Source organism: Microcaecilia unicolor, chromosome 5 (genome assembly GCF_901765095.1).
Source record: "Microcaecilia unicolor chromosome 5, aMicUni1.1, whole genome shotgun sequence".
NCBI lineage: Eukaryota > Metazoa > Chordata > Amphibia > Gymnophiona > Siphonopidae > Microcaecilia > Microcaecilia unicolor.
In genome coordinates, this window is record NC_044035.1 from 340,635,709 (window position 1) to 340,647,998 (window position 12,290).

A 12,290-nucleotide genomic window follows, 5' to 3' on the forward strand; every position below is an offset into this window, starting at 1 on the left:
TGCTGGAAGACCCAGCCACGACCCATTTTTAAGGCCCTGGCGGAGGGAAGGAGGTTGTCACTCAGAATTGTACGGTACATGGCCCCATCCATTCTCCCATTGATGCGGTGAAGTAGTCCTGTGCCCTTAGCAGAGAAACACCCCCAAAACATAACATTTCCACCTCCATGCTTGACAGTGGGGACGGTGTTCTTTGGGTCATAGGCAGCATTTCTCTTCCTCCAAACACGGCGAGTTGAGTTCATGCCAAAGAGCTCAATTTTTGTCTCATCTGACCACAGCACCTTCTCCCAATCACTCTCGGCATCATCCAGGTGTTCACTGGCAAACTTCAGACGGGCCGTCACATGTGCCTTCCGGAGCAGGGGGACCTTGCGGGCACTGCAGGATTGCAATCCGTTATGTCGTAATGTGTTACCAATGGTTTTCGTGGTGACAGTGGTCCCAGCTGCCTTGAGATCATTGACAAGTTCCCCCCTTGTAGTTGTAGGCTGATTTCTAACCTTCCTCATGATCAAGGATACCCCACGAGGTGAGATTTTGCGTGGAGCCCCAGATCTTTGTCGATTGACAGTCATTTTGTACTTCTTCCATTTTCTTACTATGGCACCAACAGTTGTCTCCTTCTCGCCCAGCGTCTTACTGATGGTTTTGTAGCCCATTCCAGCCTTGTGCAGGTGTATGATCTTGTCCCTGACATCCTTAGACAGCTCCTTGCTCTTGGCCATTTTGTAGAGGTTAGAGTCTGACTGATTCACTGAGTCTGTGGACAGGTGTCTTTCATACAGGTGACCATTGCCGACAGCTGTCTGTCATGCAGGTAACGAGTTGATTTGGAGCATCTACCTGGTCTGTAGGGGCCAGATCTCTTACTGGTTGGTGGGGGATCAAATACTTATTTCCCTCTGCAGAATGCAAATAAATTCATATACTTTCCACAATGTGATTTTCCGGATTTAATTTGTGATGTGCTATCTCTCACTGTTACCAATAACCTACCCTTCAATTATGGGCTGCTCATGTCTTTGTCAGTGGGCAAACTTACAAAATCAGCAAGGGATCAAATACTTATTTCCCCCACTGTATATATATATATAATTTAATCTTAATCATTCAGGGCCTGGTAAATGGGGACTGGTTGTCTTACATGTGTTGACGACCACCTTCTGTTTTATTAAATCAAAGAGCAATACTACCTCTCGCTGGTGGAGCCGGAGGACATCTGGCTCTCTAGTAGGCCCTTCATGTGTTGCACCTGCCGGACAGCCTGGCTGTAGCTCCGGGGGTCCCGGAACTTGTGTGGCCCCAGAAGCTCCAGCTCCTTCTCCACATGCTGCAGTTGAATGTATAGGTAACGATTATGCTCGCTGCGTCTCAGCTTGCCGCCCACTCCTTTCTCTGGTGTGGGAGTGGGGCTCCTTGATTTTTCTCCAGAAAACAGGGAATAAAAACAACATGAGTTTAGAAGCGAAATGTTGACATCAGCATCGTCTCTGCCATGTGCTGGATCACTTCTTTCATAGAAGAAATGCATGATGCATGCTTTTCAAAAACAAATTTGGGGTTTTATTTTCACACACAAGGGGCCCTGTTTACTAAGCCGCGTTATAGGCGCATTAGCATTTTTAATGCGCATTAACCATGTACGCGCCTACAATATCCTTATAGGTTCCTACACAGTTAGTGCGCATGCTAATTGTAGGCGCATTAAAAACACTAACGCGCGTTGGAAGGGGGGAAGGGATGAGGGGGTAGGCACAGTATGGGGGGGGGGAAGCTTCTGGGGGTGGGACAGAGATAGTGGCACCACACGGATGCGATATGTTTCTCCTGCTTAGTGGGTGATTGGCAGAATTACAGTATAGGGCGGGGAAGAAATGAAATTAGTAGAGCAATGAAATACAAAACCAAGACCACAGAATGTTGTCAGCAGTCTACATTTTATTTTTAAAAAATGTTGTTGAATAATGCCCAGGTTGCTACTTGATACATTTCAAAGTTAATATATAGATTTCTTGACAATAGTTATGTACAGCACTTTTGCATATATATGCCAAAGTTAATCAATATATTAATATGGAAGGGGAGGAGGGGGGAAGGTAGGGGGGGAGGGGGGAAACAAAAGAAAATGTTGATGATAGCTGTTTAGCTGTATTAGTACAGGTTTGAAATGCTTATTACCAAAGTTATACCGATTGGCATGGAATTGTTTCATATATGCATTTATCAATAAAAATTATTAAACTCTAAAGCCAAAACCCTCCCCCCACTAACGCGCCTTAGTAAACAGGGCCCAAAAATAGTTACAAGCATTAGTATAAATGATGCCACAGAGCAACGAATAGAAGAATTCATCCAAGTGTTATGGGCATGCTCCAAATCTGAAATTACTGCCGGAGGGGGAGGGTGCGCTGGCCTAGCGGTAGTTTCATTTGGGCACATGCCGCACGTGCGTAGAGCCTACTATGGTAATAAACCATAAACCATGTTCTATATATTTAAATAGAAGGAGAGAAAGGCCAGGTAGTAGATATTTATAGCCAGTGCATTTTGTCTAGCAAAAAAGGTACCGGTACTCAAATGCCAGACCACCCGTTAGGGGTGGAATGATAATTGAGGGACTCACCCCACAATAGCCAGGACCCCTGCAACCAGTCATAGAATCTATGATAAGGCAGAATTTGTATGTAGAACCTGAGCTCTTTCATTAAAATACAAGAACCATGGGTCAAGTTTAGCAGACAGTGGAAAAGGTGCCGGTACTCAGTACCCCCGAGTACCCCCTCAAAAAAAAGCCTGGTTATAGCTCATGTGAGAATGGTGTATTCTTCAGGTCCTGTGCTGATCATCTTTCATGCTTACTGTCATTTCTATAGATCTCATCTATAGAAATGCCCCAAGCTGCCCAACAGGAATGGCTGAGTGAGAGCTTATGTGCTGCCAAAGCTTCCTAAATACGACAAAATTTCTGTTGATCTCAGCCTATAAATTTAGCACTGCCTCTGGGCTTACCTTGTAAATCCAGTGATCCCAAAGACAGGATCAAATGTGTCTCCTTTTTATGCTCATCATAAAATTCCTGCCCAACTCTATTCTGCTGGCGAATAATGTCCTCTACCAAGGCCAGAAGCTGGTTGATGTCTGTAGATTTTCCAAAGTCCACTTTTGATGGTGGCAGAGGTGTTTTCATGGTTTTAAATAATGAATTGCCAATCCTCCTAATATCCTACAAAGACAAAATAAGAACTTGCATATTACATCAGTGGACTGGAAATACATATCGTAAATCTACTTGTAGTGTAATGCCAAATAATTATTTCATTATCAAATAAACAGCTACGGAGCAAGAGATGCAGGTAATTTTCAGTATTCTATAAGATACACTGGTGACTCGATATAATTTGGTCTTCGGGGTCCAAAAAATTCAACTGCATTGTACATGAGGCTGCGTTGTAAGGAGGAACCCTTTCTCCTTTGAATTAAGGTTAACTACAATGCATCGCTCAATCAGAATCACAACTGAAGACATACACATCGCTTTTAAATTTATTAACTAGCCACCTAATTCCAAGTTCCAGTTCTTGAACTGCTTGAGCCACCTTTGGGAGTGGTTGATCTGGTTCCTCGTCTTCATCATCTGAGTACTGTATGTTCAGCAATCACTTTGTCAATTATATTTTCATAAGTTGGACACTGATCATCAATGTCCACCCACTCCTCTAAGTTATCTCTGCTTGTCAATGTCAACAGAGACTTCTTCTGATTCTTTGATCTCCTCTTCTGTAAAGCCTTCAAAGTCATCGTCTTCATCACTATCTCCACCATGAAGGGTGACCAGTTTGAAAGCTGTTTTCAGGCCATGTTCCCAGCATTTCTCAATGGCAGATGTGGTTATAGCATTCCATGCTATTTCTCCCAATTTGAACACATCGTGGAGACTGAGTTCCTTCATCACTTTGCTCACAGTGATGTGGTCTTCCACAATCTTCTTCACCAGGACCTTCTAATAATTCATCTTAAAAGGGAAAATCATTCCCTGGTCCAATGGTTGTATTTTGAAGGTGGTGTTCTTGGGTAGACAGCTTACCTTGATTTTTGTCATCTTTGCTGGTAACCATTTTCACATAAGAGTGCGCAGGATAGATGTCAAGGAGGACTGCATTTGGCTCGAGTTTAAGCCACCTCATATGAGCCCAAACAGACGGCACAAAATGCTTATGAATCTACTCTTGAAATGTGTCTGACATCATCCAAGCATTTTTGCTGTTGTTGTATATGAATGCTAGCACGTTCGTATTTTTGTGATGAAAGCAGCATGGGGACATTGACTTCTCAATGCAGAGTGGTTTCAGTTTGTGTGAACCCGCTTTGTTCACACAAAAAAGCAGTGTCACATGGTCCTTCATATGCTTGAAACCCTCTGCATTTTGCTCATCAATTTTGTCTGAAAGTATTCTGTAACAGAGCTTGGTTTCATCTGCATTATAGATTTGCTCTGGAGAGTATCCATTGTCATCTATTAAGGTGTGTAGTTTATCTGGAGTCATTAGAAGCAGCTGTGTAGACTGAATGAATTTCTGCTGATATGGAACTTGCCAAATCCTGTGTTGACGTTTAAAATGCCATAACTATGTATTGCTTTAAAACCCCTTGAAGTTCCTAGCTCACTGTCAAGGTTTTGTCTCAGATTTATGAAGTATAGTAGCCCTGGAAGTAGATATGGAAATTGGCGGACCTTCTGCCCTTTCCTGTTAGAACCATGTGAACATAGCCTTATCTAAGTCATTGTCTGTGTTGGGTTTTAATCTCTTCCTTTGCAGTCCTTTACTCTTGTCGAAATCTAAGATGGATTCCTTTAACTTGGGCTCTTCCTTTATCCACCTACGAAGTGTTGACTCCCCAACACCAAGCTCACGAGACACATTTGCCTTGGTAAGGCCTATCTTCAACTTATCCAGTGCATTTAGGTTTTCTTTGATCATCCATTGATTTCATTTACCTTTAGAAGACATTTGTTGGCGCTATGCTTCAGCAAATTGTACAATGCGACAAATGTGAGAAAATACGGGAAGAGCTGACAGTTTTATTGATAGCACATGCGTGGACCCTGTGCTGTGCTATTAATTGCCAATTTAACTCAATAAGATCTGAAGAGGCAGGATGATAACTTGGGGTCCCTAGGCTGTTCATGTTGTATGTGGGTCCACATTCAATCTAAGTGCATTATATCAAGTCACCAGTATATATGCGTAAATAGGAGCCCTGCCTCATTTGCTCATGCTCCTCCCCTGCATATGCCCCCTTGCAATGTGCTAAGTAAGTTAAGTAAGTTATTTGCAGAATAGCACTTAGGCAGCATGCCACAATATATGCGTGTAAATGTGCACATATATGCATATAGTAAACATAGTAAATGACAGCAGATAAAGACCTGTACGGTCCATCCAGTCTGCCCAACAAGATAAACTCATTTTACATGGTATGTGATACTTTATATGTATACCCGAGTTTGATTTGTCTTTGCCTTTCTCAGGGCACAGACTGTAGAAGTCTGCCCAGTACTGTTCTTGTACTAAGTTCTGAAGCTAACATCGAAGCCCCTTAAAATTTACACTCCAGCCCATCCCTATCTATTCAGTCACGATCAGGGCGTAGACCGTAGAAGTCTGCCCAGCTCCCGTTTTGTTTCCAATTACCGGTGTTGCCACCTAATCTCCGCTAAGATTCCATGGAACCATTCCTTCTAAACAGGATTCCTTTGTGTTTATTCCAAGCATGTTTGAATTCCATTAGCATTTTCATCTCCACCACCTCCCATGGGAGGGCATTCCACATATCCACCACCCTCTCCATGAAAAAATACTTCCTAATGCCCTTAACCTTTAGTTAACCTGCTTTACCTCCCCCACGGGAGCTTCGGCCGGCTCAGACTTGAGAGTAGTGACCACTTGATCAATAAGCTCCGAGAGCTCCTCCCTATGAAAGATGCGGAGCACTGAATGATCCTCCCCTGGAATCACGCTGTCCTGCTCTGCAGCAGAGTCCAAAGGGTCATCCTCCCCAAGCTCACTGAGGACACCATCCGAAGTGCCTGGAGAGTAACACTCCCCCTCATCTACCCCCATGGGCCAGCACCCCCAACATCAAAAAAGGCAGAGACCAAAGGACTAGGGTTTTTTTTTGTTTTGTTTTAATTCAGAAGAAAGCTATCCTTATCAAAGGTTAAACCAAGAAATTCCTCCTCCAAGAAAGGGGAAGGGAAAGGGAAATGAACACCTCCCTGGGCCTACAAGACCAGCAAAGACTGCACGTCCAAACATCTCCTGGGAGTCTGAGAAATACTGGCTGGCTACTGCACAGGTTTCTTAGAAATACAAAGCAGCGACTGAGCATTGTATATCTGCTAGTAGGCGCGCATGACGCGAGCATCTTGACAAGTTTGGATGGCTAAGGAATATTCCTTTTCTCTCAACGTTGACCTTTCAAGAGTTAGGCTGTAAGACCAAGGGGGATAGATCTTCCATCACAATAGGTCCCTAGGTTAGCGGGCCTCTGACTTGGCAGCCAGATAGGGGGAGTCTATTTGAAGACATACGAGATCTGCATATTAAGGCTTTCTTGACCAGTGTGGAGCTATAAGACTTACTGCTCCCTGATAAAAAGCAGCAAACAAATTCATTGACTGGTCATAAATTGAATAGAGGACTTCAATGCCCTTCTCTAAACTCCTTCCAACGGCTCAAGAACCTGCTGACTTTGGCACTGTTTCTGGTACCCATTAGGTCCATCACTGGGACACCCCACAGCAAAGTTATTAATGTGAATGCCTCTCTCGAAAGTTGCTACTCTCCCAGATCCAGGGGTTTCCGCTGCGGAAGTCCACTTGAGTGTTCAAAGTGCCCGATATATGAGCTGCTGAAATTAGAGAAGCATGCTTCACCCTGTGTAAGAGCAAGTGGGCTTTCTTTGCTAAGCAAGTGCTCCTCAATCTTCCTTTGTCCGTTGACATTACAGATTGCTGTTGCATTAATCAGAATTCTCACTGCACTCCCCTGAAGCAAATGTTTGAAAGCCTGTAATGCTTTTCCAACTGTCCTCAGCTCCAGACGACTAATGGTCTCCAGCCAATACCTCCTGCTCCAATGACCCTGGGTTGCGTGAAGTCAAAAGAAACCCAAGCCAGTAAGGCTGGCATCCACTGTCACCACTAACCAGTTCGGAGGAGCAAGAGGAAGGCCCTTTTGAAGGCTGGATATCTGAAGCTACCAGAAGAGCTGCACTTCGCTGGAATGATCTCAGGAAGATGAAAGTTGTAGTCCAGAGTAGTGGGGGACCATTGGTTCAGCAAAGACACTTGAAGTGGTCACATGAGATTTCGCCCCAAGGGAGCATATCCTATGTGAATGCCATGGTTCTTAGGACTTGAACGTAATCCCATGCACTTGGAGGAGGAGGTGGCTTATTTGCGCCTGAATTTTTGAGTGGTATTAGAAGGAAATCTTTCCTGTCCGAGGTATTTAACAAGATGCCCAACTATTTGAGAGACTGAGCGAGAGTTCAGCGACTATGCAAGGTTGACTCACATCACCTAAGGTTTGAAGCAAACCGATTACTCTGGAAGTAACTTGAAGGCTCTCTTGGTAAGATGACGTTCTTAAACAGTTGTCCAGATAAGGGTGAACAGGAAATTATTTTTGAAGGATGGTTGCCACAACTACTAATATTTTTACATATGTGTTAGTAGTTGTCCCAGTGTTACCATACTGGGACAGACCGAAGGTCCATCAAGCCCAGCATCCCATCCCCAAAGGTGACCAATCCAGGCCACAAGTAACCCGGCAAGATCCCAAAACGGCACAACACATCCCATGCTGCCCATCCCAGAAACAAGCGGTGGAACTTTTCCCAAGTCCATCTCAACAATGGCCCTTGAACTTTTCCTCTAGGAATGTATCCGAACCCCCTTTAAACCCTGCCAACTGTCCTCAACACATTCTCTGGCAACGAATTCCAGAGTTTAATTAGAGAGGTGTGGGAGCCGTGTTAGTCCACTTTTAAAGGTAATCAATAGAAATAAAACAAAAATAAAACATGGAAAAGAAAATAAGATGATACCTTTTTTTATTGGACACCGCCTGCTTACCAGCGGGTACACTTTGGTGCTACAAAATAAATACATTTTTATAGCACCGGAAATGACGGGGCACTAGGGGTGGGAAGTACCGCCAGGCTGCTGCGGTAGCCCGGCGGTACTTCCTGTATAGCGAGCGGTAAGCCCGCATTGGGCTTACCCCCGCTTAGTAAAAGGAGCCTTAAATAACAAGTGAAAATGCTTGCCATTAGCATGTGTCCTTTGCAGTTATTTATTTATTTTATTTATTTGTTGCATTTGTATCCCACATTTTCCCACCTTTTTGCAGGCTCAATGTGGCTTACATGGTACCGTAATCGGCGTTAACCGATTTCGGTATGAACAAATACAAGTTGCAATTAATATCAAAGTGATATTATGGTAGAGTGAGATATATATAGCATGCATATATAGCACACACACACACACATATATATATATATACAGTATATAGCATATATATAGAATGCATTGTATTGCCTATGTGAATGTTAGTGTGCTTTAAATACATCAGACTCTTAACACTTTTGTATTTCTATGTGCTTGTAATATGAAGTAGACAATTTTGTTTTCTTCCTTGTAGATGTGTTCTCTGAACTTTACATTCTCTGTAGTCTGCAGAACACGGCCTGAGGACTTGCCTTCATCACAGCTTCAGGGGTAAGAGAAACACTCAGAGTATTCTGAGGGGAGGGAGGGATGTTGGGAGACACTCGACCACTCTTTCCTTGCTTCTTCTCTGTCTGCTCTTTGGATTGCTGTGGGCGAATGTTTCTGAAGATCTGGACGATGAGAAGGTTTATGGGGAACATGAGGAGGGAGCTCTCAAACCCGATCATTACTTCCTGCCAGGTGAATTCAATCTTTCCTGGAATCATCAAAGAGAAGCAGGAAAAGATTAGAAATAAACAGTACCGTGATTTTTGTTTTTCCTCATTTTGCTCTCATTTTGTTACGGGTTATCCCTCTAATTCTATAACCTTAAGAGACCGATAAAAGGATATGTCCACTAAAACTGCACTTAGGTCGCTATCGAGCAATATTCAGCACCGGATAACCGGCTATCCTGCTCTGAATATCGTCAGTTAATGGCTTAAAGAAGCCGGTTATATCAAGTGATATAACTGGCTATCCGCTGATTTAAAAGTCAAACCAGCCATATTTGGCTGCCAATAAGTGGAATAACTTTGGCTAGTCTGACTTTAACTGGCCAGTGCTGAATATCAGCTTGGCTGGTTAAAGTCGTACCGGCCTAAGTGAAAGCTGATATTTAATGTCGGTCATCGGAAATGGTCTGGCATTATATATCTGGGATCAGCACGGACTTTGAGAGACAGCCTGGCTATCTCCCGCGGTCTGAAAATCGGGCAGTTAGTATCTAATTGTAAGCATCATTTGCACGCTTAGGGTATAGAATACTGACAGTTATGTACATGACTGGAACAGTCAAATACGTAAATGCTAGACATGCAGTCACTGGTATTCTACATTTTGGGTGCGCAAGTTGCACGGGGGAAATTCTATAAATGGCACCGAAAATAAGACACCAATAAAAATCAGCGCTCAACATTATTTTATAAAGGACACTCTGGGATGAGCAGAAGAGTAGAGGAGTGGCCTAGTGGTTAGAGTGGAGGACTTTGGTCCTGGGGAACTGGGTTCGATTCCCACTGCAGGCACAGGCAGTTCCTTGTGACTCTGGGCAAGTCACTTAACCCTCCATTGCCCCATGTAAGCCGCATTGAGCCTGCCATGAGTGGGAAAGCGCGGGGTACAAATAAAATAAATAATAATAATTTATAGAATAGTGTTGAGCACCAAATTCCACCCTCAACTTTGGGCTGAAACTTGGTGTAAATCCTGGCATGCAAATTGGGCATGGATCCCCAGCATTCTGTAAGATTGTGTGCATTTTTTGTGAACACCCCTGACCTGCCTATGCCCCTCCCATGGCCACGCCCCTTTTGAGTCATGTGTGATCCAATTGTTACAGAATAGCTTGTCCCCAGATTGGCCCCCAAATCATAATTAGCGCCAATTAAGTGATTGTTAACTCCAATAATTCAATCATCGGAGCCCATAAACTAATTGTTTTGGGCGACGATCTGGACTCCGCGCCCAATTTTATAGAATCAATGGGATAGCGCGTAAATACAAGGGGGCATGCACAGGGGGAGGCACATGGGCAGGGCATGGGCGTGACAAACATTTATGTGCATAGATTATAGAATACTCTCATTCACTCGCTAAAGTGCTATATTTAGATGTGTTTATTTACTCTTGCTATTGACATGCCGGAAGTGGGCCTAAATGTTACTGCGTAGATTTATTTATTTGCTGCATTTGTACATTTGTGCATTACCCCACATTTTCCCACCTATTTGCAGGCTCAATAATCATAAACAGAGTAAGAGGTATGGTCTAATTTAACATATTACTGTGTAAGAAATTAGGTAGATAGATTATGACCAATAGTGATAATGTGATTAACATAATCAAATTAGAAGGGATCAGTATTAGTTGGTTTAAATATAGAATGGAATCAAGTCATTAAGGAGGATTTTTATTGCAAGTCTCTTCGAACAGGTGCGTCTTCAATAACTTCCGGAAGGCTGTCAAGTCATGCGTTGTTTTTATAGCATTCGGTAGTTTATGCCATGATTTTGTGCAGAGGTATATGAAGGTAGATGCATGTAGTGATTTGTATTTGAGTCCTCTACAATTGGGGTAGTGGATGCTGTTATAGATTCATGATCAGTGCATTGTATTTTAGTGCCTAAATTTTGGCACATTTTATTAAATTGACCCTTATAAGTACAGTAAAACCAAATAAAACCCCCCCACAATTGTTTACTATGGGCCCAATATTCAGCTGGCGGCAGACAGCGCTTTTGCTGTCTTCCACCAGCGTTAAACCTGGATATTCAATGCCAGGCTGTTTCTGACAACCCGCATTGGGTTTTTTTTAACTGCTAAAAAGTTAACTGGTTATGCCGATACTTAGCACTAACCAGTTAACTTTTTAGCGGTTAAAGATAGGAGAGCTATTTATGTGATCCTATTTGACTGCTAAACTTATCCGGTTAAGCGCTGTTATGTTATAGAGGATTTGTCATCCGCCAACTCCCTCAATTTGAGATTCAAGGCGAGATACAGTGAAAGTAAAGATACTGATACAAAACATCAGGAATTACAAAGAAGTTAGTAAAAGAAAAAAAAAATCAGCCAAACCATCATACAAACACGACATGACTGAAATCTCCAATGAAATCAAGCTCAGCCTAAATATCATGAAATCTTGGGCAATTGCATTTCAACTAAAACTCAATACAGATAAAACACACTGTCTTATCCTCTCATCCCAACACAATACGTAGAAACCCACAAACATAAGCACCCCAGACCACACTCTCCCTATCTTAGACAGCCTGAAAATACTTGGCGTTACTATCGACCGCAACCTCACACTTGAGGGCCAAGTTAACTCTACAACAAAGAAAATGTTCCACTCAATGTGGAAACTCAAACGTGTGAGACCATTCTTCCCGAGGGAAACATTCCGCAATTTGATACAAACAATGGTACTAAGCCATGTAGACTACTGCAATGGACTATATGCGGGATGCAAAGAACAACTCATTAAGAAACTTCAAACCACTCAAAACACAGCAGCCAGGCTAATATTTGGGAAAACACGATTCGAAAGTGCCAAACCCCTCCGAGAAAAACTACACTGGCTACCAATAAAAGAACGTATTGCTTTCAAAATATGCACATAAAATCATCTATGGTGAAGCCCTGGGCTACATGACAGACCTCATAGACCTACCAACAAGAAACACAATCAGATCATCACGAACATACCTAAATCTCCACTACCCAAGCTGCAAAGGACTCAAATACAAACTAACATATGCATCCAGCTTCTCCTACATCAGCACACAACTGTGGAACGCACTACCAAAAGCCGTGAAAACAACGTACGACCACCTAAACTTCCGGAAATCACTAAAAACTAACCTGTTCAAAAAGGCATACCCCGTCGACCCAACCTAGATGCCTAAACCTTGCAACACAATGAAACCAAAGCCTGAAACAGACACTGCATAACTTTTCCTCTCTACGAATCCCAATAACACGTGAACCTTCTTCGACCACT

General features: G+C 43.0%; 1 protein-coding gene across 1 annotated transcript in view; it reads right to left on the reverse strand.

Moving 5' to 3' along the window:
- Positions 1-12,290, reverse strand: part of PKD1L2 (polycystin 1 like 2) — a 163,484-nt gene that overhangs the window by 46,289 nt on the left and 104,905 nt on the right. Inside the window, 3 exon segments of the mRNA XM_030205061.1 lie at positions 1,194-1,428; positions 3,013-3,226; positions 8,773-8,999. Of these exon segments, the coding sequence (XP_030060921.1) occupies positions 1,194-1,428; positions 3,013-3,226; positions 8,773-8,999 (676 nt within the window).